The sequence below is a fragment of the Gracilinanus agilis genome, chromosome 1 (assembly GCF_016433145.1).
Source record: "Gracilinanus agilis isolate LMUSP501 chromosome 1, AgileGrace, whole genome shotgun sequence".
Lineage (NCBI taxonomy): Eukaryota > Metazoa > Chordata > Mammalia > Didelphimorphia > Didelphidae > Gracilinanus > Gracilinanus agilis.
The window spans coordinates 45,848,942-45,876,352 of record NC_058130.1 but is presented as its reverse complement, the minus strand read 5'-3'; the positions used below and the strand labels follow the sequence as shown (position 1 = coordinate 45,876,352).

Sequence of the window (27,411 nt, the reverse complement as noted above, 5' to 3'; positions counted from 1 at the left end):
AATCTAACATTTTATGCAATGTCCTTCACCTTGAATCCAAATGTCTTCAAAAGAGTGGAATATTTTTCTTTTCTTTCTTATTTGGAAGACTAAACTTATTTTTTATATAATTTTACAACATTTAGGTTCAATTATTTTGTGGTTTCCATTTACATATACATTGTTGAAATCATATTCCCTTATTGAGACTATTATTATTCTGCTTATTTCACTTTGTATCAATTCATACACCTTTCTATTCTTCTATACATTCTGTTCATGTCCCATTACATTCATGTAGTACAATTTGTTTCACTATTCTTTAATAGTTGGACATCTGTTTTACTTCCCTTCCTTTGCTATGAGGAAAGTGATACTGTAGATATTTTTTTTTAATGTTTTTGAAGCTTCACTTTTTGCCAGTGACCTCTTTGAGCTTTCTGCCCTTTACTGGAATCTCTGAGTCAAAGGGTCTGGGCATTTTAGCCACTTGATTTACATGATTCAAATTACTTATAGAATGGTCATACCAAAGCTCAGTCCACAACGCATTAATGCATGTCTTTCCAACAGTGACAATCCCCCTCAGTCATCATCTTTGCTGTGTGTGAGATGAAAACTCAGGGTTCTTTTGAATGGTATTTTTCTTATTATGAGTGACCTGGTACTAGAATTGTCTGTTTATATAGATCTATCATTTATCTGTAGGGGAATGGTTTTTGTCTTGTGTATATATGCATTTCTTGCCATATATTAGTGGGATATATATATATATATATATATACACTCAATCAGCTAGATCCTGAAGAGGGACAGAGTACCAATCTTGGTGTCAGCAAGACTCATCTTCCTAAGTTCAAATCTGGTCTTAGACACTTACTAGCTGTATGACCTTGGGCAAATCACTTAACTCTGTTTGCCTCAGTTTCTCCTTAAAATGAACTGGAGAAGGAAATGGGAAACTAGTTCTGTATCTCTGCCAAAAAAAATACCTCAACTGGGGTCATGAAGAGTCAGACACAATTGAAAAATATCTGAATATACACACACTCAGTGTCTCAGTGATTTTTTAACAATTCTGTGTCTATGTACACATATACACACATAAAATATACGTATGGAAACTTATATATACATATATACATGTATATGTATATATATATATATGGATGTCTATATATATATATGGATGTCTATGTATGTGTGTGTGTTTTCTTTATGTGAATCACAACTTCCATGCATGGAACAAGCAGTTACATCGAATGGAGAAATGTTGACTAGGGTGGGCATATTCACTTACCTTGGCAGTATACTTCGTAGGGATGTACATATAGAAGATGAGATGGATGCATGCATTGTGAACTAGAGATACTGTGTTTGGGAGGCTCCAAAGGAAAGTGTGGGAGAGAAGTATTAATCTGCCCACCAAACTGAGGGTCTACACAGCCATTGTGTTGACCTCATTGTTGTATGTCTGTGAAAGCTGGACTAGCAGTTTTACCAGGAAACTGAACTGCTTCCATTTGAATTGTCTTGAGAAGATTCTCAAGATCCCCCGACAAGAAAAAGTACCAGATACAGAGCACCTCCAGCTGAACTGCCAAGCATTCAGACTCTACTGCAGAGAAGGCATCTTTAATGGGTTGACCATGTTGTTTAAATGCCAAAAGCATGTTTGTCTAAAAGATATTTTTATAGAGCACTCACAAGGCAAGCCTGCGAACGGAGGTCAGAAGTGCTACAAGGAGCCTCTCAAGGTTTCTTGGAAGAAATTTGGAGGGGATTGTGAGCCATGGAAGACACTGGCATGGGGATCCAGCATGGCATGCCTGCATCAAAGAAAGCAATGTGATCTATGAGCAAAGAGGAATTGCAAGAGCTCAAAGGAATGTGAGTTCTGAAATTTTAGCAACATCTCCATCCCAAATACTCATATGGGCTCTCAGTGCCCGACCTATGGTAGTCTTCCGAGCTTGAATTGGTCTGATCAACCTCAAACAGTAAGTGGACACAGAGATGCCTTTTTGGTCCTCTACCAGGTCCTTTTTTAACTCTAATTTTCTGTGATTATCATCTTCAACCTATTATATTAAGAGAATACAATATTTTTACAATTATTTTACAACTGAATTCAACATTGTGTGCACGCGTATATGTGCGTGCATACACACACACCCAGAGTGTCTACCAGATCCTCTTCCTCCATCCCGCACCAGGAGCTCTGACAGCCCTAATAGCTGCACCAGAGCTCCAGGAGTGATGACTGCGGTCCATGGAGACAGGGCTCAGCAGGCTCCCTCCTCCCCCGCCCCTGCCGTCTTGCCCCGCCCGCCCGCGGTGGCGCCGCTGGGCCGGCAGAGGGCGCTGTGGCTTTTCGCGCTCGGAGCCCAACAGGGCCCGGACTTGACAGCCGCCGTCTCTTTTTCCTCGTCCGCCCAAATGGTTTTTCCCAGTCTCCCCCGCGGGTAAACAGACATGGCTGACGAAGGTGGCGGAGGAGAACCAAACATGGGGAACCACCTGCAGCTCATGCCCGGTAACTGCCTAGCCGCTGATGCCTCCGGGGGAGGAGTGAGGAGGGGTGGGGAGGCGATTCGGAGTCTCGGGACACCCGCTCGGGGCGGGGAGCAGAACCTGCTTGGGCCCGGCCCGGCCCGCCCCAGTTGGAGGCCGGCGGCCCGCAGCCCGCGGGCTAGCCCTAGCGGCGGGCCAGGGTGGGGGCGGGGGAAAAAGGGGGAAGGAAGAGAGAAGGAAGGGCTGGGGACCAAGGGATGGGGAGCTTTGTTGGGGAGGATGGAGCTGAAGATAGAAGTGTGAGGGAAGTGGAGATCCCCGTCTCCTCTTTGAAGCGTCCCGGGTCTCCACCAGGCCCTGCCCAGGGAGCACTCGGGGGTCGTCGTCCCCGGTCCCCCTCTTCCCCCACCACCCCTCCCCCCACCACCAGTAGAATAGAAACTCCTCGAGGGCAGGGCCTTTGAGTGTCTTTGGGCCTGGCCCAGGCCTGGCACGTAGGAGATGCTCAATAAAGGCCCGCCAGCGTGCTGCCTGCGGGCCGCGGCAACCCCCTACCCCTATCCACCGTGGCCGCAGTCCCCACCCGAGACAAGCTGGGCTGTATTAGCGTTCCCCACCTCCCGAAGCGGACAAACGGATGGAGCCAGGCGGGCGAATGTATTTCCGGGCCCTGGCTTTGGCCTCTTTGACTGCTCCTCAATGACAGCAGCAAATCTGCGATGATGCCCCTTTGACAGACGTGCACGCTGAGGCCAGGAAGGGGAAGGGACCTGCCCGGGCTCACCAGCATGGTGTGTCTCACCCAGAGTTCGGCCCATTGACCTTCACAGCAGCGCTGTGATAGAGAGAGAAAGTGGGCCTTATTTTAGCTTTCCCAGGACCCCCGAAGCTTGATCCAGGCCTTTTCCTCCTACACGTGGGCTAATTCCCAGTAAAATGGGGACAAAATAATTTTATAAATTAATTCCAAACCCAGACAGAAAAGATGGTAATTATTTTTATTTTGTAGGACTGTAGTTAGTAACACATGTTAGTCACTATTCATGTGTTAAGTATTGTGTGACAAGCCTAGGCTCTCTCTCTGTCTTCATGGAACTTGGTCCAGTTGGGGAGAATTGGGTGGGGAAATACTAACCATATAGAGTTGTAAATAAGTAAGTGCCTTGTGAGTGGCTAGGTGCATTTGAAATCTATTATGGTGGAAGATGCAGGAGCTCCAGAAAAATTTCCTGAGAGTAGTGGAGTTTGATTTGCACTTTGAAAGATTTTCTTTGTGTATTTTGCATGCACCTTTTTACATGTTGGTCTCCCCCATTAGACTGTTAGTTCTTTGAGGGAGGGACGGTTTTTTACTTTTTCATTGTATCTCCTGAACCCAGTGCAATGACACATAGCAACCCAAAAGTTTTTAATCACTCAGTAAACATTTTTCAAGTGCTTATTTTGTGCCAAGTACTGTGCTAGAGATATAAAAGTAAGTAAAGGCTTGATTGATTCAAGGATGGGCATAATTAAAGTTGAAAGAAAAATTACTTTTAAAGGTAGATCAAGGATGCAGAAAGGGAAAGAATAATGTTTAGGGACACATGAGAAGGCCTGTCTAGCTACAGTGGAGTGTAATTTTAGGGAATAAGTGACAAATATCTGAAAAGCTAAAAATTTTGACTTTATCTAGTAGGGGCCATTGATTGTTTTTGAACTAGGGAGTGACATTGTCACAGGGCTGTTTTGCTTTAATCTGGAGGCAGAATCAGGCATAAAATGAAGAGGAAAGAGAATAAATAGATGGAGGGAGACCAGTTCCAAAGTACCTTTTCTTGAAAAAAAGTAAACATTGGGTAGTTGTTAGGATACTTAAAGCCAAATTTGGTGATTTGTCTTATGTCCAATTAAATACTATTTGGTCTAAAAGTTAAAAAGTTAAACACTTCAATTGAAAGAAACAGTCTTTCCTCACCTTTTAGAATGAATGCAAATTAATTTCTTTAATTATTAAATCTATTTTTTTGTTTTGTTTTGCAGTGTAGCAGGTGAAAAAAGTACAGATGGGTTTGTACTTAACACTCCATTAAAGTGAATCATTGGTCTTTATAGTCTTCCAGATAGACTGAAGTTGCACACTGAACAAATGTTGGTGTGTGTTCCGTCAGGAATATCAGTAGTCACAGAGTATGTGTGTTGCCAATCTAATAATAAAGATTTTCCAATAAGAGTATGAGTTTTAGTTGTTCAGATGCATATATTATTCATAAATCTATGCAATAAAAACTTTTTTATGGTTTTCCTATTGAGCTCTAAGGAAATGGTTTAATATTTAAGGAATGGGGAAATCTACCTGAAGCAACTGGAATATTAACAGATAACATAGCTAAGTGAGTTTTAGCCAAATGTTTTTCAAGGAGAACCATTATACAAGAAAATGAGGCAAAGATAATTAAAAGGAGTCAGATTATTTAAATGTAATATTTTTGAAAGTTTTAAAATTTCACTTAAAGCTGCAGAATGATAAAATTTAATATAATGGACATTCATTCTTTTAACAGGCAGATGAAAATGAACACTGCCAGATTTGTGTAAAGAATGAATAAAATTATAAATGAGAAAAATTTGTCATATTTCAGTTCTTAGATATTGTAATTTATGGGAGGAGAACCATTCAGCTAATTGAACATTTCCATAGTCCTAGCATGAAAATTAATAAGTGATTTCAACTTAACCACTGTAATTTTGTAGCAAATTTCTTAGATTTTATAGTTGTTATTCTTAGAAGCTAATAAAAAAATCCATCACATTTACTAAACTGAGACACATTTATACACTGGACTATATTTGGATTCACACTATCTATATATTGAAATATTTCAAATTTGGTTAAATTAAAAATAGCATATATACATTTATTATCTTCTAATTATGCATTATCATTCTATTTATTAATTCTAACATAAGAGAGTGATTGGACCTGTGATTTCATTGGTATAGTGAGCTCTGTGATGAGAAATCTTTCTCTGCCAATGGAGGTGGGCCCCTTCTCTGAAAAAGTATAGTTTTAGGAAGTTACCTTGAATACCAAGAGTTTGCCCAGGGGTCCCACAGTCAGCATGTGTCAGATGTTAGACTTGACCCCAGGTCTAACGCATCAGGAGGGCCCTCTAACCACTCTATTAGATTAAATACACCTCTACTGGGAATATTGTGAGAGAGTTTATGGATTGCCTGCTATATGCAGTACTTTGAGATAGGCACTGACTGGCCTGTTCCTGAGAAGCTATAATCTACTTGGAGGGGGTTCAAAATAAAACACATACATTGCCATAATTGTAATCGGGGCATGAAAGCCAAACTGAGTACTAAGAAATGTTGAGGCCAAGTTCCAAATAGCTGGGGTGAAGTCAAGATGAGGGAAGATGTGTCTGAGCTTGAAGGAAGGGATTTCTGTCAGTGGAGAGAGGAGGCCATGTGAGTGGCATGGAAGTAGGAAAACTAGGGCAGGATTGGGAGTAGCCAGTAGTCTGGTTTTAGCTGAGACATAGGGTGTATAAAGAGGTGGAGCATGTGTTTAGCCTGGAGTTAGATTGTGGAGGACTTTAAGTGATGGCCTAAGGAACTTGGTGTTTCTTTGTCAGATCTTCTTTGGGAAGATCACTCACTCCAGTTTTTAAAATGGATTAGAGAGGAAAAGGGGAGTCTTGTTGAGAGGCAGCTGGTGGATAGTGGAACCAAGTTCATGTCCAGCCTAAACACTTCCTGGATGTGTGACCCTAGGCAAGTCATATAACCTCTACCTGCCTCACTTTCTTCATCTATAAGATGAGGGTTATAAGACACTCAGTCTGTTAATTCAGTGCATTTTCTCTGACTGTCCCAGATGCCTAAAATTCTTTCCCTTTTCAACCCTGCCTCCTGGCTTCCTTTATTGACCTAAATGAATTCTTATCTTTTACAGGAAGCCTTTCCCAATCCCACTTAATTCTACCTCCCCTCTGTTAATTATTTATTATTTATCCTGTATATAGCTTGCTTTATTCATATTTGTTTGCATGTTGTCACCCCCTTTAGATTGTAAGTTTCTTGAGGATGGGACTGTTTTCTCTTATTGTATCCCCAGTACTTAGCACAGTGCTTGGTACATGGACACTTAATAAATGTTGTTTGATTGGCCTGACTCCCAGGATTATTTTAAGGATAAAATGTAACAGTAGTAAAGTGCTTTGCAAACTTTAAAGCATTATAAAAATGCTAACTACTATACTATTATATTATAGCCCCAGTGGGAAATAATAATGGTTTGAAATTAAGGTGCAAAGCATTTATTTCATGAAAGTATAAAGGAGAGGAAATGTGTACAGTTTAGTACTTTGTAAAAAAGAAAGGTGATACCTATGTGTAAAATCCACCTTTTCTAGAATTACAGAGTCGATTTTGCTTTACAAATGTGAAGTATAAACAGAAAGAACTTGTTGATCTCTTCCTTATTGTAGTGTTACAGGAAATGCATTTTTGAGAGGACCATATTTTTTGGTGAAAGTCTTATTTTCCATTACAATTTCACAAAGCAGAATTATTTTTCATGTAAACTTCAGAAGTAAGATTTTCACATGGTGAAATTCATTATCTTTTTTCGTGTTTAGTTATTGATAGCAGTCAAACTAAATATTCACTGTTTAGTGTGACCAGAAAGAATGTTGCAAAGATTCCAAAATCAACAAGCATTTATTAAGCATCTACTGCTGAGAATATAAGTCCAGACCAAAAAAAAAAAAAAAAAATCTAGTAAAAGTGAACCATCATTGAATCACCTAATCACAGAATATTAGAGCCAGAACCCTTTGATTCTTTTAAAGTGAAGAAACATCAGTGAAGGAAGACTTACCCCAAGGTAATACAGCTAAGTAAAGGGTAAAGATGACTCTCAGCTCCAAGTAGTATTCTAGTTCTAGGTGATTTTGTACTTGCCATAATGAACTTTTGAAAATCTTTGAAAATCAGTAAGTGCTACAAATCAAGATGGGTGTTTTGTTGATTCTCTAGATTTAAGAAAGTGATAGAGGAAATGTTAATAATTCAGATTAAATCTAAAAGAAGAGGGAAAGAAAAAATTATATTGTACTTATTATTTGCCAAACTCTGTGTTAAGTGCTTTACAAATATTATCTCATGTGATCTTCATAATGACCATATGAGGTAGGTGCTCTTGTCACCCCTATTTTAAAATTACAGAAACCAAAGCAGACAGAGGTTAAATGATTTGCCTAGGGTTGCACAGTTAGTGTTTGAGGCTGGATTTGAATTCGACTTCCAGACTTCAAGCCTAGGGTTCTGTCCAATAAACCATTAGTCAGATTGTTAAACATTTACCAGCACATCTTTATTTCAGACCTGTTACTCTTCCTCCTCTATCAGTTCTATCTACTGAGGATGACTTTTTATTTTCTTTGTAAGCAGGAAAAAAGTAGATTTTTAATGTTTATATTACAAGCATAAAATATCATTTCTTCTAGAGAAAGAGGTCTTAACTTTATTGGTATAGTGAACATTTGGCTATCTGGTGAAGTCTGTGAACCCCTTCTCAGAGTAATTTCACTAAAAAACTGAGAAATTCTAAATTTCATTTAGAGGTTAGTGAAAACTGTATTAGGATGGTATTGGGGGTGGGATAGGATGGATAAAATTGGGCCAGTATCAGGATGTTAACTGTGGGTTGGGAAAGCCAACAGAACCTCTCTCCAGGCAGAGCCTGGTCTGAGATCCTACACACAGACCACTCAATCAATAAATAAAAAGTAATTTAATTAAAAGGAAAAGGATAGAAGGGATGTGGATAACCCTAAACTAATTTTATCTGAGAGTCTCAATGAAATGTCTTCTCAAGGAGAGTCTTCACAGAGTTTTATCCTATACTACTCCTCTCCTAACTTTCTAGGAAATCCCTAGTACCTGATCTTGCTAAGCTGCACTAAACCCCCATAGATGATATTAAGGTACTGGTCTGTGTAAGCTTGGCAGGGCCCAGGTAAGGTCCTGGATCCAAAAGGACCCAGACCTGGTCTCACAGTCACTGCAGACAGTTAGTTCAGGGTCACCAGGTTCTTCTCTGAAATACAGCACACAAGACAGGAATAAAGATAGGATCAGCCACTAGGGAAAAGCAGCCACACTCTCCAGATAGCTCCAGAGAGAGATAGCTCAGTTCCGATCCAACCCTTCCTTCAAAATTCCAGAATCTTTCCCTGTTGAACTCATGCCTCTCTCCTCTGTATCTGTTCCTTGCAGACCATCCTCACATGCTATAACCCTCTCTTATAACAAAACAAAAATGTATTTTTTACCCCACTCAAGAAATTTATCTGTGGATTCTTGGTTAAAAACCTTTGCTCTAAAAGGACATATCCCCAAAATTTTAAATGCGAAAGCTTTTCATTAAAATAATTTGTATTTTAACACATTAATTCACTTCTTAAAAATTCAATGTTCTTTTACTGCTCATTAGCAGAAAATGAAGAAGATGATGAAATGGAAGTGGAAGATCAGGACAGCCAAGAAACCAAAAAACCTAATATCATAAATTTTGACACCAGCCTGCCAACATCGCATATGGTGTGTACTCTTGATGAAAATCTTGATCAGAGCCACTTTTAACTATCATAATTCTACAGATTAGGGGAAACCAATTGTGCTGTTATCACTATAACCTAATGCAACTCTGTTTGGATGAGGATATCTGTCACTAACTGATAAGCCTTCTGTAATGCAAAATTTTGTAAAAACTGTACTTTTGGGGATGTGTGTGTATGTGTGTGTGTGTGTTTGAAAAAAGAAATTTGAATTGTGGGTCCCAAATTTTTCGAATATAAGGAACCTCTTAATAGAAAATAATTTTGACTCCCACATTACTAATATCCATTGAATTAGGAAATAATGTTTAAAATCTACTACGAATTCAGAAATGCTTTTTAATCAAATTGTATTTTATTAGATATTCATGAACATTTAAAAAACAAGTGCAAGATATTGTTTATTCAGTTTACAAAAAAGTATACTTGTTAAACTTAGCAACATTAGGTGTTTTGTTGAAGGTAAATGACAATGCTTAATGTGCATGTAGATTCATATGGTCCTTTCTGTAATTTCTTAGCCCATAGATTGGAAACTTCTGAATTAAATATGGTGTTTAGAGTAATTTTTACTCTTCTTTAATCCCAGAATCTTGTTAGTACTGTGATTATTTTAGTGTAATGTTTAATATACATTGCTGCATAATACAGTAGTGTTATTTAATGCTTTAAAATGGCACATATTTTGATTTAGACTTTTGGAGCACTGTTTGTATGTATCACATTAATAGTGTTTTGATAAGGTTTTGCTTTCCTATCCATGAAGTCATTGTGTGTATGTATTCTTAAATAGTATCTGGGCTCTGATATGGAAGAATTTCATGGCAGGACTTTGCATGATGATGACAGCTGTCAGGTGATTCCAGTTTTGCCACAGGTGATGATGATGTTGATTCCTGGACAAACCTTACCTCTTCAGCTTTTTCGCCCTCAAGAAGTTAGCATGGTGCGGAATTTAATTCAGAAAGACAGAACTTTTGCAGTTCTAGCTTACAGGTAAAAGAATTTTGAGTTAATTTTTGATACCATTTTTTTTTCTGGAGTCACTGGTACAATGGAGAAGCAAAAGCAAATGATTACTGCCCATCAGTCAGTCAGTATACATTTATGTATATACAGGATGGCATATGATTCTATAGGTTAATACATTTTACAATAAAACTATATAAAATACCATTTGGGAAGGTTGATGAATTTCATTATCCAAATTCATATACATGTGTTTGTGTGTGTGTGTGTGTGTGTATATATATATATATATATATACACGCATATACATATTTGCATACATGACAGATAATTCTAGGATTAGACTTTGAATATTTTTATATTTCATACATTGATTGTATTGTATTCTCAAATTTTTGAATTGGTTCAAGTTTCAATTCTTAATTTAAACATTTCCAGAAGCTTGATGTCATGTGCTACAAAATGTGTAAAGTAAAAAAAAAAACATTCACTTCTTAATCTTGGAAATTTTACTAATTTGAAGAGAAGGAAGTTATATATTTTAATGTAAGAACTTGATTTTGCAAAGGACAAACTGCTGATCAAAATGATAAATCCATGAATACAGCTCAGTAGTATAAAAAGACTAGGCTTTAAACATCGTAATTAGGAAATTGGAGGTTGGGGCAGGAAACACTGTGGAGGAGGGATCCAAAGAAATATTGAAGCTAACATTTGATGTGGATGAGTGAAAGGATGTTTGACAGAATCTCCTTAAGTCCTAATTGATTCAAATAAATAGGTACCTGTCACTTTGTTAAAAATTGCTAATGATCTTTGGCAAATTTGATAATAATTTTGTATAAGGGACTGTAACAAACAATAATTTGTTTTGTGAAGATTGTACATGTGTAGTGCCCTTAATAGAATTGCCTTTATTGAAATAGAAATTTTAGAGAACTGAACAGCATTTCCTTTTTTAAAATCATGTCTTCAGTAATATACAGGAAAGGGAAGCACATTTTGGGACTACTGCCGAAATATATGCCTATCGGGAAGAACAGGACTTTGGAATTGAAATAGTAAAAGTGAAAGCTGTAGGAAGACAGAGGTTCAAAGTGCTTGAAATAAGAACACAATCGGATGGGTAAGAAATTGCTATGTGTGCTTTAAAAGTTGTCCCTTTATTAGCCTTGTGACTTTAGCCATTTCTTAATAGGTTAGTTTGATTGTCCTTTAAAAAAAAATGACCTTTTCCATGTTTTCATACTGCTAAAGAACATTATTATCATGCTTCCTGTTACAGGGAAGAACTTAGTACATACAACTTTGCTCCCATTCACAATGCTATTCCAGAAAAGATGTAAGTACATTTATCCATGCAACAGAATTTGGGCAGATTTCTGTCAGGAAGACTATCGGTCCTTCACAGATGACTGGATGTTCACACTGCACTAGCAAACTTTGCAGGCCATCGCTGTACATTAATTAGTCAGCATACGTTAAGTGCTTACTATGTACCAGGCACTGTACTATGTGCTGGGAATACCAAAAGTGGCAAAAGATAGTCCCTACCCTTAAGGAACTTCCAGTTTAATGGGAGACAATATGTAAATAAATATGTACAAAGCAAGTTATGTACAGGATAAATGGAAAAATCAATAGAGGAAAGGTACTACAACTAAGAGGAGTTGGGGAAGGTTTTCTGTAGTAGATGGGATTTTAGTTGAGGTTAATTCTCAGGAATTAGGTTTTATTCTGCTTTTTGTATGCTTTATAATTCTTAATACAGTGCCTGGACACATAATAGGCATCCAAGAAATTCTTGTGAATTGATTAAACATAAGCCATCCTGGCTAATGTTTTGGCAAGGCTTCTATGTATTTTTTTATATTTAAATTTTATTCATTTTTGTTGCTCACTATACTTAACATTCTAGCCTTATAAAAAAGCCCCGACTTGATTACCAGTGACCACTTCATCTCTTGAAAAACTAGATATTTATTATTATCACTCCTTCCTTCTGCTAATATGAAGTTCCCAAAACAAACAGTTGGGAGGTAGGAGAACAGAAGACTATATAAGGGGCTAAGAAGAAACAGGAAAAAAATTGATCTGGTGAAGTGCATTGTAACCTCACAGGCTATTTTCTCAATACAATTTTTGCTAACTTTTATAAAAATCATGTTCTGAAAGTTTTTGTTTTTTCATGCAATGTTATACAAATTATATATATATATATATATGCATATATATATATTTATTTGTTTATTTTTAGGCATTGCATAAAGGAAAAGTTTTCTATGTATTTGAGTTTTTAGTAACTGCAAAGTTACTATTTGAACACAAGATGGCAATACACCAGTACCTATGAGCCTGGTCCAGGAATGTAAAGCATATGATTGTGACTTAAGAACACTTGTTATCTGAAGCTAGAAATCTTTGAAAGGGCGTTTTTCCTTTGCCCTCAAATGAGACCACTTTTAAACTATCTCAAAAAGATGAAAAATCTGTCCTTATTTAAAAAACTTCACTAAAAGATAATGTAGATTGCTTTAACAACCCTTGCTGGCAATTCTTTTTATGTAATTTAAGTCACTTTAACCTATTTTCTTTTCTGTCTCTGGTAGATGAGAGATTGAGAATAAAAGGGCACTGCTCTTTCGTGTTAGTCTAGATAATAACCATGAAATTTGTGCCATGTAGCCTTTTCATTTCTAGGGAAAATAATCTTAGCATCTTAAGGATTTTCCATAAGTCTTATATCACAGTCTTTGAATAATTTTTGTGACTCTTGTGAATTTTCTGACTCTTCAACTTATGAAAGTCATCATTGCTTTGAACAAACTACAGTGGCAAATAGAATTTTAAAATGGTGTGTTCATGAAGTTGATAATTGGAAATAGTTCATTGTTGGTTCTAATGGATTAATAAAATGCACGGTAAGCCTTTTAGTTGTAGTCCTTTACAGATCTTATCTACTCATAACTTGTAAACACGCATGCTTTGTCATATGAAGTTATAGTTTTCTGTCATGGTTAAATGAGATTTTTTTGTTAATTGTGTCAATAATATGAAGAGATGGGAGCTTTTTAATTCCTCTGCATATTTATATACTTATATTCATTTGATATTTAACATGTTACCTGGGCAACAACAAAAACAAGATTGAGAATTTTAAATCATTTTAGTTCATATTTGGATAGGGCAAAAGATTTTTACTTAATGTGTTTAGTGAACATACATACAGTTAAAGGAATCCCTACTTCAAGGATTCATTTTAAAATTTCTGTGAGTGATCCCCAACCAGTGTTTATTACAGTCACTCCTTACATTAGTTGCCAACCTTAGTGATTTGCTCTATCCCCCAAATTTTTTTTTCCCAGCAGCTAACTCTTTGGTTATATGCTACTGCAGATTTTTTCTAAGTTGGTACTAGTACACAAGATTTGCACATTGTATTGCTGTGTAATTCAGGTTGGTGAAACTGCCAGACTTGGATTATACTGAAATAGTCTTTGAGATCCCAAGTTTGCTTCCATGCCATGATGAGGCATCAAAATAGTACCATAATAAGGGGTACTGATCATTAGTTTCACACAATACCTACATTCTCTAGAGGGTATATGTAACTAGTTCCATTGAACCTATTAAGTGGAAGTATGTGTTTCTTTTTCTTGATCTTCATTTGTTAGGGCAATAGTTATTTTGAAAAATTATTTTAGAAACCCTAAATGTAACCAATGATGAAGCCAAGTATCTTAAATTAAAAAAATAATTGGCTTTCTTATTGAGACACTATAAAAAGTGAAGATTTTGATAAATAGCATTTTAAAAACTAAATGGAATAGCATATAGAATTTGAGGTGTTTTATTTGCTTAGTAGTTTAAAATATTTTCCCCTTTCTTTCTTATATAAGTCCTTTTCATTCATTTTTAAGGGCAGTAACCAATACTTTTCCATTTGCCTGGCACAGCAAACTTTCAATTGTTCTCTGATAATAGGAGAAATAATGCATGAAATTTGAAATCTATAAACAGTTCTTTAACCTGGAGGAGTCAGTATTGCCTAGTAATAAAGACTTGACATGAAATCAAAAGCCTCGCTCTGCTATTCAATTGTGTTATTAGTTTAGATACCCTTTGATTTTGATTAATTTATTTGCCTTCCCTCAGTTTTAGTTTCTAAATTTATAAAAATAGGAAGACACATTTGTTTAGAACATACATTTTAAGGTATTGTGAGTAAACAGCTTTGTAAACTTTTGAAAGCATTTAAACTACAATATACATATATTATAGGATCTAATTTTATATGAACTCAACACATGTGAATTCAGGTATACATAATTGACGATTGAAAAAATAAAAAGCAGAAAAAAATATAAAATAAAAATGTTCAGATTTTTCACTAAATTCACACCATTTTCCCAAGTGGTATAAAGCCTCTCAGCACTTCACCAGGTCATGTTCATTCTGACTCTGAGAATTGTTAATGTGAGTCATTACATTGTTCTAGGGTAAACATTAGTTCCTGTAACAGCCTTTGTTCAGAGTTTTTTCTTGAAACAAGTCTTGTCAGGGTCAGAGCAGTGCATCTCTTTGTCTTTTTTGTTTACTTTTTAAAAAACCCTTACTTTCTATCTTAGGATAGGTTTTAGTCCTAAGGCAGAAGAGCAGTGTAGGATTTAAATTAATGTTTAGTACTCCAAGTATTATATTTTATAAAGTTTATTAAATAATCATTTGAAGTAAAGGAATAAAAAGGAAATAGAAGTATAAAAACGTAATTATCTAGCCAAAATAAGGCCACGTGAATAGTTTTCTCACCTTTCCCAAAAAGTCCGCTTCAGCCTGTCGTAATCACAAGAGAGAGAGAGAGAGAGAGAGACTCGGGGTTACACAAAATTTATATCCTCCTAAAGGATATAAAGTGGGAAGGAAAGTGGGATGCTGGGAATTGAAGTTCCTAGGTTCAGATTCTGATTACACTGCAGTAAGGGCTAGGTAATAGGGGTTAAGTGATTTGCCCAGGGTCACACAGTTAGGAAGTGCCTGAGGCCAAATTTGAACCAGGACTTCCCATCTCTAGGCCTAGCTCTCAGTCCACTGAGCCACCTAGCTGCCCCCTCTTTGTTTCACTATTTAATTATTAGTAAAGACCTCAAAGTCCAAGAGTAGTGATGGTGGTAGCTCTAATAAGCCTAAGAAAAGTCATGAAGTTACATAGGTATGTTTCTATAAAATGCTTATTAAATAATGGGGTTTGCTATTATGTACAATTTTCAACTTACATGTTCACATAAAACGAAGTCCTACTATATGTTGTTATTAACCTTTTAATCTCTTTTTGGTGTAATAAAACAGCCAGATCATTTCGTATTTTTTTCTCTTTTTGTTAAAATGCTATTTATAAAAGGCAAATAAGGAAGACTTTGTAATAGATAATTCACAAAATAGATTATCAGTACTTGATTTTATGTTGACTTTTGAATCTTTTGGTTCAATTACTTCCCCCCCTTCCCCCAGCGTCATGTGTTATGCAACTTAGTCCAAGATATCTCTTCCTGATTCTACATTAATATTAAGCTGCCACAGCTCAGGCTATCCTCTATTGGAAATAGAGCATAATGGTACAATGTATGGACTATTTTCTTTCAGAAAAGTGGTTTGTATATTGACATGTAGTCATTGATGAACAATTAGTAACTTTACAAAATTTTGTATTTTTAGAATGATTGTATCTATTCCAGGGCTTGGAATCTGAATCCAGTTAGTTTTTGCTTTAATTGTCTCCCATGTTTGGTTCCTTTGACTGCAGAATCCAGCAAGCAAAAGTACAAATCCTTCCTGAGCGAGTGTTGCCTTCAACCATGGCGGCAATCCAGTTAGAATCTCTTAGTAGGTGCCAGATTTTTCCATCTTCAAAACCTGGGTCATGGGAAGATCGCCGCTCACAAAAGTGGTGGCAGAAATATCAGAAGGTGAGCATAAGTTGTTTCTACATTTTTTTAAATTAAATTAAGCTGTTCCCTTGCTTTTTGGAGACTGTTCAGAATTCACTTCACCTCCTATGGCATGCATTTTGCTGCAAACTTTAAGGCCTTGTGTCAGATATCTACAAAATCTGTTCCTCTATAAATGTGGTTATTTTTTAGAATCATACAGCCTTAGAACTAGAAGAGACCAAAGCAATTAGCTTATTCAACCCAGTCATATTCTAGATGAGACACCTGAGGTCTCAAGAGGGGGAATTGTCCAGGTTTGAAGATCTATGCACTTACAATTTAGATTTTTCAAATTTTTTTGACAAAGTATACATAAAAGCACTTCAAAAAAAGGTAGGAAACTTTTATCCAGAGTTGGACATTATTAACTGCTATATAACATGACCAATTTTTATTTCTGGAGCCATAAGCACAGTTAGTATAAGAAGAAAATTGGAATGATAGAAAATAGAAATTATTTTACATTTACCTTTCCCATAAGAGATAACCTTTAAAAAGAAGATTTAGAATTATATTTGTTTAAATTTTGTTGCTCTTAAAAATATTGGTAGTAAATAAAATATTTAAATAAAAAAATAAAAATATTGGTAGTAGCTAATTGAACATAACTTTTAAAATGGATAATTTTTTCTCTTACAAAACTGAAATAACAGTAATTTATCTCTTTTCCAGGTTTCAAATAGAATTTACATTTTTTATTGGTTTCTGCCTAAGGAAATAAAACCACCTCAATCTCTTCCACATAGAGGTGGGGATATTCACTACTACAGTAACCAGGAAGGCTGATATTGAACTTCAGTTTTTTGAATTTATTCTAGGAGTGTGTTCTTTAAAGTTACACCAAGGCTTTACGTTTTTCCATTTTGGGGAATGGAGGTCGTCTAGCATTTTGGCTCTGTGATCTATATAGATAGAATAATTGGATTGTTTAATCTAACTTCTGCTTCAGATTGTCAGAAGTGTAAGGTAATGTACTAGTCATGGTACTCTTTATAGTTGAAACAAAGCATTTTTGTATGTCCCAACTGAAGAGAGCTCAAAAGATCACTGGTAGGCAAAATGTTTAAGATCACCCATTTCCTTTTGTACAAGACATTTATAAAATTATTCCTTTCATTGTATGACTTTTTCTGTCCTTTGTAAATGGAAGGGTTTAAGCATTCAGGAATTAATTTGCTAGATGTCTGACTGACCATTGGTTTGGTTTTGACAGATTCATTATAAGACCTTGGAAAGTCATTTAGGTCTACTGTGCTTTAGTTTACAGCCTGTTAAATATGACTTGTGTGGTTTTTAATTAGTTTTAAGTGGCTTAAGATTCTTATCGGAGAGGCATCATACAAACTGCCATTATACAATGTCCAAATAACTTGCAAACTTAGATCTTCTTGACATTTTAATAATATTAATACTAATGACTAATGTCTTGGCATTTGCAACTTCTATATGGATGTTCAGCTTTCCCTCTCCCCTTAAAATGTAGTCTTTATTTCACTCTTGTTTTTTTTTTCCCTTTGCACTTCTTTTAGTAGGAGGAAGATATCTTTTCCAGTTTGTTTAAAAAACAAAACAAGTAAAATAGTTAACAGGTTCTCTTAATTTTCAACACTCAGAAACAATGATTATCAAAATTGTTACAAGAATGTAACTTGTCTTTGCTGTAATAGTGAACCTTAAAAGTTTACATTTTGTTACCATTCTCATTCTTAAGTTGGTGAAAATCTCAGAATAAGAACCAGGTTACTACATTTTTTTCTACAATCCAAAATTCAGTTCACTTTTTATATGTACTTGCCTACCTCAAGGAGTTCCTTTCACATTCTCAATATTAATATAGATGTATATTTTAATTAGATGGAATTCTTCCTTTCTTCTGACCTCTAGCCCCTGCCAGTAACTTTGGAAAGTTATTTAGCTCAGAGATAATAGCAATTATAGTTCTTTTTCTTTATTATGCTAATAATTTGACAGGCAGTAAGGCATAGTGAATAGGCGGCCAGTCTTGAAGTCAAGAGCTGAGTTTAAATCCCATCTCATACAAATGGTAGCTTTGTGACCCTGGGCAAATCATTTATCCCCTTAGTGCTCCAGGCAACTCTCTTAAGACTTATGTTAGAGACCATGTGCTTATCTGCTTTCAAAGGGATGATAGGGGAACAAACTTTTATATAGCACCTATGAGCCAGAACCTATACTAAGTACATTACAACTATTATTTGATCTTCACAACTCTGAGAACTAGATGCTATTTAATTCCATTTTCAATTTGGGAAACTGAGGCAGACTACAATTAAGTGACTGGCCTAGAATTGCATAGTCACTAAGTGTCTTTGAATTGGAACTCAGCTATGTTTCCTGGCCCATTGATTTAGCAACTGCTTCTCTAACTGCCTTTGTGAGTGATAGAGCATGTTTCTCTACCAAGGATTTTCTATATCAACAAAATCATAGGCCTGGTCCCAAAAAATAGACATTAATAATTAAGTTCTTTATTCTTATAGAAGGCCAGCATGTAATCACTTTCTTTCCTGGTTTGGTCCTCAAGTTTCATTCTGATTCAATAGGACATGGGGCTAGCCAGTTCCCCTTCTTGATAATCAGTTCTCATTAAAGTGGAGGGAATAGAAAAGATAACAAGGGCAAAGATGGGCAGACAGAAAGGAGTAGTAGGGGAATGTAAAAGAAGAGAAGAGCAGAGCACACTTGGAAAAGAAGAAACTGAAGACGAGGGAAAGTGAGAATGGAGCAAGAATAATATAAAATGGATTAGACAGAGATGAAAGAGGATAGCCTTGATAGTGAAGAAGGGAGGAAAGCCAGCAGTGGCAGAATTTGAACAGGAAGGAAAGCTAGAGTGGAAAAGAGAGCGAAAGTGTTTCTGCAACAAACTTCAGAAACAGTCCCTATACCCTTTGTCCCCAGTGTCCCCCTCCTGTTTTGAAAAGAAAGAAGGGAAGACCACATTTTGGGGTCGGAAGAAAGCAATGGATTACTCTCATCACCCTATAAATGTCCCAGATGTTTGGTATTTGAGGAACCTAGTGTCTTTTTACTTCACCCAGGAAGCCCTTTACATGCAGAAGAAACCATTGATTCTTAGATGTGGAAGCCCTGGGACAAACCTGTGAATTTGGGAATCAGCATCTTCAGCATTTTATCTGCATTACTCCTAATGTATATGTGTCTCTAAGAGCCTCAGTATTCATTGTATTTGCAAATCTTTCTTAGCCAAGTTGAGCACAGAGCAAACTCTTCTACTTTTCAGAAAGCATATTACAATTAGAATCATTGGACGTTAAGTTTTCATGACAGAAAGAAATCTAGCAGAAAAGTGGGGGCCTAGTAATGACAATAGAACAAGAGGATTCAGGTGCCATTTATGAAAGCCTTATTCATATTTCAGTATTTCAGCCAACCAAACCCTTTGGCTAATGAGATTGAATCCTCTAGGAAATGTTTTCCTTAGGAAACTCTTTAAGACTTGGTTCTTCATAAAATTTAGTTCTAGGCATTCCCGAGTTCTTAAAAAGGCATAAATTGACCTTGTCTCCATCTTGCAGTAGGAGTTGAGGTGATGCGGTTTGGGAGATACTTAGATGATTCATGGCTTAGTCCCTCTAGCATGTGCTAATCAGGTTGCCACACACTTTTACAGCAGAAAAGATGCTTAATGGCAGGAGTGCACATCATCACCTGCAAAGAATGACTCGTCCACCAGCCATACTGCTTATCCAGACTTACTGAAGGCTAAACTTCTGCAGGAATATAAAGATCCAGGTGTGTAGTGTCCCTGAGATTTATGCAATTAACCTTGAGATTGTTTGCACACACCTCCTCTTCTCTCCACTCCCAGAGTAGAACACTTTTCACTGAAGTCTGCACATCCTTAGTATGAAAAGTACCCAGTCTTCAGGAAGAGGGTTTTGTCTGTGTAGGAAGACTATTATAGGAAATGCAGAATAAGAAACATGCCACTCTTTTGTGTCATCTGGCAATGGGAGATTAAAGCAGAAAACAAAAGTACTTAGCCATTATCTGTGAGCAGTTTTAGGAAATGGTCATTCTAGCAGGAGGCCCTATCTTGGTGTTCCTTCAGTATGTTCTATTTTGAAACCTTTTGCTTTGCCATTATTTTAATTTACTCTTTTATCAGAAACAGCTGTTAGAATTTGTTGGGCTTAACTAGACTTGTTGTCATGGGAGTGAGTGGAGACACCTGTATATGGACCATATTTTTGAGTGTGACAAAAGTGTTATTTCTTTGAGTAGTCTGTTCCTGCTGGGATTCTGTGTGTTCATTAACTTTATTGAATTAACCAGAATACTATTTTTAAAGATAATTTGAAGACCAACAAAGTATAGAAACCTTCAAAAAAGCAATGTCACATGAATGCCTACCCTACCCTTTCCACTTTTTGCCCTTAACAAAGGCAAAAAGCCTTGTTTTTTACCAGTGTATTGTACACACCAGAGGAATTAGTGCATAAAAAAGAAAGTCAAGCCATCATACCCCTAACAGTGTCCCATGACCACCTTGTATACTAGCACTTTGTGTCTTTCTCTTTCTCCTTGGAGAAACCTAGGAATTTCTAGTTTCCTGCATAAGCTAATATTTACTGGACTATTTTCTCTTTAACACTAAAAATCCCACCAAATTTTTTTTTTCTGCCAGCCTATTTCTAGTTGGGACTTTTAGAAGAACACAGATAACAACTAAGTTATTTGGATAAAAGATGTGGTAGATTCAGAGCTTATATAGGATACTATGGAATTACTAATATTGCCCTCTCTGGTTTCATTGAAAATTTAATAAATAGTGATGGATTCCTACAACTTCTTTGTTACTTTTCACATGCTTTTGAAATTGTATTTGTTGAGAAACCAAAAAAAAAAAAGAAGACAAATGTAGTTCTGAGAGCCATTGATGACTGCTTCTGGGTACCAAGAAGTGTTCATTGTAAAAACACTGAAGCTGGCCTTCAGTAGTTAGCCCTAGGCCCCCTAAAATGATGGGAACTTCCATTGGGAACTAAGGCATCAATCTCTACTCTCAAGGCACCAGCATATTTCAGCTATGATTAAAAATTGGTTGAAGCATGATCATTGCTCTTATGAAATAACTCGTGTTGCAGATATTCTTAAAACATATTTGGAAAAGGATATCCATACATATCTAGCATTTTTGTTCTTAGTGTGCCCCAGAAATAAGAGAGTTCTTTTCTAGTGTACCAAAAATTTCTTCAAAATTTGAGGATTTTGAAATTACTTGAATTCTTTTTGCTTACTCTTCACAAAAGTGTTCAATTCTTTTTCATATATTTCTGCTCTTTGATTCAATATTGATTTAACTATACACAGTTGAAGGAAATAATTTTTTAATACATTAACTTTACAGTGCCTTTGTATCAGAATAAAATAGTCATAAAATCTTCACTATTAGACTAGTCCTTAGAGATCATCTAGTCTGATGCCCTTATTTTGCAGATGGGGAAACTCAGAGCCCAGAGAATTTGTAACTGCCACATACTAGCAGAGCTGCAGCTAAACACCAGGTTTCCTGACTCTCAGCCCTATAAGACACCATTCTTTTAATCTGATAGTAGGAAGTCATTTAGTATATGAACTGTTTTAATAATGTTCTTGTACAAGATATTTTCTTTAGATAGATAGGATTCTAGACTTAGAGTCAGAGCTGGCCAACTCTCTCATTTAACAAATGAGATAATTGAAGCCAGAGAAGCAACTTGCCCAGTGTCACATAGCAGTAGGGGCGGATCTAGGTTCCTCACCTAAGGCCTCCAATTCCATATCTTAAGCCCTGTCCATTGTTCCATGTTTCTTCCCTAGGTCTTCAACATAGTATTCAGCTTACAAAATTCTACAATTGTACTATAATAGCAACTTTTAGAAAAGTAATGTTTTTGCTTTTGCATTAGCAGAAGGAGAAATGGCCGTACTCTTAAATCCACATTCACTACTGCTTTTCAAGTACAGAATTACTTGATGACTTAGAAAATGTAGAATCTAAGCAGAATCTGGTTTCTTAATTTTTAGTTTGTTACAGGATTAGGAACTTTAACAGTGTATCAACAAGCTAAAACTTTCTATTATGTTCTTTGAATTTCTTTTTATGGAGTAGCAAATAAAAGAGTAGTAAATGGAGCTGTTGAAAGACAAGATTGCCCTAGATGTTTGTATTTGTATATTTATTATAGCTAAGCTAATTAAAAGCAAAATTTGTAATTAAAAGAACTCCACAAAGCTATAAATATCATAAAGGATCTATAGGTTTCATTGATGTCAGTCAGGATTATTATTTTCTACAATATTTTGCTTCATGCTGTCTTTGCCTCTTAGGGAGTCTGAATAACATATTCTGCTGTGTTAAGCCTATATAAGTTCAGCATAAGTAGACTAAAGGACTTTTGGCTCACCTTGTAGAAATAATCAAGCTTCTTTCCTCCCTCCACAGTTCTCCACAGCAAAATTAGAAAGTACAATTAAATTGGGAATCATTTATAAAAACAGATGTACTTGACAACGCTATTGGGTAGGCAAGGGGACAACTGAACTTTGTATTTAGATTTTGCAAAATAATTGGATTTTTGTCCTTTTAAACTATGGGGTTTGGGATTGATTTTTAAACTTCCAAACAGAAATTCTTTTTGTAAGTTCTATTTCTGTTGGTTTTACTGATTTAATTCTGCTCTAGCCCTATTGTGAGAACTCATTACATGATTTTAATATACTTCAACATAAATAAATATACATTTTTCCTTCAGTGCTTTACTTCTGCCATTCTTGTGTGCAAGGCATCTTTGATACTGTGCAGCAGCCTATTGATGCCCACTAGGTATCTCTCTCTCTCTCTCTCTCTCTCTCTCTCTCTCTCTCTCTCTCTCTCTCTCTCTCTCTCCAGTGAGGAAATTGGAGTAGATGTGACTTAAACCAGTTTTTGAAAATATCCATATCAGTTTAAGTTTCCATCATAGTTGAGGGCAAGTGTTATGTTTTAATACCATTTGGTTTATTCTCATTCAATCTGGTAATACCAGTATGGAGCATTGGAAAATTCTAGGTAAGTAAATATTGATTACATTAAGACCTGTGGAATAACATTTTGTTTTTAGCCCAGGTACTATGGATTCTATAAGTTCTAACTTCACATTGAATTTTGTTTTGAGGTTTTCATGCAAATACAGTGAAAATTATGTAAAATATTCCAATGATGTTTTAAGACTATTTATCTTTTCATATTCACTTTATTGTTTTTTCATTTTTTAAGTTGTCCTAAACATTTAACATAACATGTCTTTCATTGATATTCAAAATATACAGTGGAAATACAGACTTGCAGTTTATACCCAAAGAAGTTCCATTGTTTAAATGATTCCTATAATTGAATTGCATTGAGATTACTTGAATATCTTATCCTTCTGCCCACATTTCAAATAAAAATGATTGTTGTGCTTGAACACAGGGAATACTTTTTGACCTTTCAGTAGAAACAAATCCATTGAGCTTCCATAGACAGATTTGTTTTATATATGAAAGTCTTTCCCTGGATCATCTATGATTTTAAAATAAATCATGCAGTTATTTAGTTTCTATTTAATTCAGTAAACATTTATTAATTGCTTACTATGTGTAAGGCATTAGGTCCTAGGGATACAAATCAGTCAAATCAACAACCATTTGTTAAGGATTCAATATATGCTAAGTGCTAGGAAGACAAATGAAAAAACATAGACCCTACCCCCAAGGAATTTATGTTTTGACTGTGGAAACAAAGTACAATATAGATGGAAAGAAATCAGTTAGTCACTTCACCTCTGTCTGCATCAGCTTCCTCAAATATAAAACAGATAATATTCATACCTACTTCCTTACAATACAGATTGTTGTAAGGATCAAATGAGGTCAATATTTGTAAAATGTTTATCACAATGCCTGGTACTTAGTAGGTACTTAATAGGCTCCTTTCCTGATCTTGAAAGGCACAAGTGGGGGAGAAATAGACTTTTTTTCTTGAGAAAAATTCATATTTTTAATACAAAGGAATTTTTTGTGATTTTGTGTTCTTGTTTTTCAGAGGAAGTTTCATTGTGCAAGTCTGACTTCTTGGCCATCCTGGCTCTATTCCTTATATGATGCTGTAAGTTACTTTCTCAATTTTTAATTTTTGAAATCCCATTGTTTCATTTTTGGTGGATATTAACACAGAATATCTACATTTTGATACACGTTTATTGAATGGAGTTTTATTTCCAAAAATGTAGCACTTCAGTAGATGAAAGGCATTAGGGAACTGAAAAGAATGCTTTTTAGACCCCTCCATAAGGACAAGGTGTTTGAATATTTGTGTGTGCATTCATATGCTTTCTCTCTCTCTCTCTCCTACACCTACATCTTTCCTTTCTTTTCTTTCCCCTCCCTCTTTTCTTTCTTATTTCCTTCTTCCTTCCTCTATCTTCCCTTTACCTCCATCTTTCTTATTCTTTTTTCCTTATATCTCCTCTTAATCTGGGATTCATTGACCTCCATTGAATAGATTTCTACAGGTGAATAGATTTCCAGAGGTCTGTGAACTTTGATGGGGGAAAAAAATCTTTATTTATAACAATTTATAACTGAAATTTCACATTTCTTGCATTTAAAAGTTTTAAGAAAAAAAGCATTACTCTGAGAATGAGTTTGTAGAGTTTGCCAAATTGTTACAGGGGTCTGTGACACTTGGGAAACTAAGTACCCTTGCTTTCTGGGTTCTTGGGAATCACACCACAGGTGAAATTGTGAACTGACATTTAGAATTAGGAAAAGAAGCCTCCAAAAGAATCAGTCTAGACCCTCAGATGATGAGGGAGCTGTTTTTTTTAAAATGTATTGCCTCATTCAAATCAATAGAGGACTGACTATTCAATATTCTCAGAGACACCATAGATGAGGCCTTGATGCAGAAGGTTGATATTACCCTTGTCAGGTGTTTCGCTTTTACTGAGAATCTCTTAAAACTTGCAGGCACAATGAATTTCCACTTGGATACCATAATGTTATGTATAGTTATTGCCTGCAAATCTATATGATATAATGTGGACTGAGATAAGAGCAAGTGAGACTCTCCATTCCAATCTACCCTTTCAACTACCAAAATGATTTTCCTAAAGTTGCAGGTCACCCCCCTATTCAGTAAACTCCAGTGGTTTCCTGTTGCCTCTAGGAAAAAATAAAAATGTAATGTTTGATATTCAAAGCCCTTCATAATCTAGTCCCTTCTTTACCCTTCCATTCTTCTTACCCTGGCCTCTGGCTGTTCCCCAAAAAAGATATTCCATCTTTTGTTTCTGGATATTTTCTCTGGCTGTCCCCTGACCCTAAATGTTTTCCCTCCTCCACTCTGACTACTGACCTCCCTGCCTTCCCTTTGAGTCTCAGCATTAAATCCCACCTTCTATAGGAAGCCTTCTGCAACCCTACTTAATTTAAATGTCTTCCCTCTTAATTATTTCCTACTTATCCTAAATACAGTTTGGTTTTATATATTTGTTTGCATGTTGGATCTCCTATTCCTTGAGGACAGGCAGGAACTGTCTTTTGTCTCTTTGTATCAGGACTTGAACAGTGCTTGGCACATAGTGGAAATTCAATATATGATGATGATGAAATCCATATAAATTACTCTTGTGAAAATTTGAGAAAGGAGAGAGTACTTTCAACTGAGGAGATAAGGGAAGGCTTCTTGGAAGAGTAGCCTCTCTACTAGCCCCCAAATAAGCAGAGATGAGGAATGAGTTTATTTCATGTTTGATGATTGACCTGAGTGAAAAACACAGAAATGGAGGAAAGAAGAACATAACAAGGAAATAGTTTGGCAGAGTATAGGCAAGCCTCAAAGTGAGAAGGCTGGAGATGTAAATTGTATTTTTATTCTGCAAGTTTTTCATCAGGGGGAGTAAGGATCATACTTAGCACCTATAAGATGGGAATGGAGAAAGAGAGATGCTGGAGGCACAGAAAGAAGGGTTCGTTTTCTTGTCCCAGATAACGAAGCTAAAGAAAAGAGTGGAGAGAGAACAATCAGACCTGTTAGGACTGGTGTTAGAGATGGATTGCCATGTGTAGCATTCAGTTCATCAAATGCTTCTGAAATTCCCACTTTATACTAGTCACCTACTAGCATTCTGTTAAGTATGTTTGTGTTTTCTATGCAATGTTTCTCAGTTATATACTTTAGATCTCCTAGACCCCATCTATGCTTGCTAGTCTTGTATCTGCCATTCTTCACTTATTTAGTTCACTTCTTAAAAGTGATCCAAAACTTAAGTGACAAGAATATTAGTATTGAGAACTTGGAGAAACAAAAGAAAATATAATGCATTTTATGGAAATACAGAAAAAAATTGTTTAATATTTTTAATAAAACTTTTTTTCTGAAAAATAATTAGTCCATTTTTTTCTAAGAAGTGATGAATGTCATAAAATAATTGCCTCGTTTAATGTATGCAGAACTAGAAAGTACTCCAAAATAATGGATTTTTTTAAAAGATCAGAAATAGAGTTGCTAATGGGGTATCATTTTTTGTATCCTTTCTTTGTATCCTCAAAGCTTGTTGGCACTGGCTTAAAGTAAGCACTTAGCAAATGTTGTTTTATTTACTTTTAAAATATATAGACAGTATTTGTAAAGAACTGTTTACTCTGACCTTTTATAGATAAAAAATGGCTAATGTGAATGTTTTATTTTAACCACAGGAAACCTTAATGGAAAGAGTCAAAAGACAACTACATGAATGGGATGAAAATCTAAAAGATGAATCTCTTCCTTCAAATCCAATTGGTATGGAAAGCTAGTTTTAGCTCACACTGTTTAATTCAATGCAACAAACATTCATTAAGTGCCTTCTTTGTTGGAAAATGTGGTATTTATTTAAAGAGAATTCTTTTAATCCAGCATTGTTGAAACCTAAAATATTTATTTGACTTTTAACTCAGTTTAATGAAAATTATTTTAAATTAGTCTGGGAGAAAAATCAAAAGAAGGAAGGTGGAATATTATTATTTTTTTCATCTCTTTGATTCACATGTGAAAACTTATGTAAACTGAGGCACAAACTCTATGGAACTTGTCTCCCTTCTACGAAAAGGGAGCTGTACCTCAGGGATCTATGACAAACACAAATTTCTGCTGAGACCTACATCCCCTGTTCCTTGAAAAGAAAGAAACAAGCAATATCAAGTGCCTAATAAGATTAAAATCAGTCTTTATTAAGTAAGGACATACGTGCACATGGGAGCAAATTGGTCTAGTATAGGTGGCTGGCAGGTATTTTTATGATTCTTAGCCAAGCAGG

The 27,411-nt window shown here is 35.9% G+C and overlaps 1 protein-coding gene across 3 annotated transcripts in view; it reads left to right on the top strand.

Moving 5' to 3' along the window:
• The first annotated feature begins 2,438 nt into the window (after positions 1-2,438).
• The window catches only part of CRBN (cereblon), a 37,843-nt gene continuing 12,870 nt past the window's right edge, over positions 2,439-27,411 (top strand). For 2 of the 3 annotated variants that reach the window (XM_044662621.1, XM_044662549.1), the window contains exons 1-7: positions 2,439-2,515; positions 8,984-9,090; positions 9,901-10,103; positions 11,053-11,202; positions 15,877-16,039; positions 24,156-24,218; positions 26,813-26,897. In XM_044662621.1, the coding sequence (XP_044518556.1) occupies positions 2,455-2,515; positions 8,984-9,090; positions 9,901-10,103; positions 11,053-11,202; positions 15,877-16,039; positions 24,156-24,218; positions 26,813-26,897 (832 nt within the window). In that variant the 5' untranslated portion in view covers positions 2,439-2,454. The remainder of the gene's footprint in view (positions 2,516-8,983; positions 9,091-9,900; positions 10,104-11,052; positions 11,203-15,876; positions 16,040-24,155; positions 24,219-26,812; positions 26,898-27,411) is intronic. The other variant, XM_044662697.1, reaches the window with a different exon arrangement.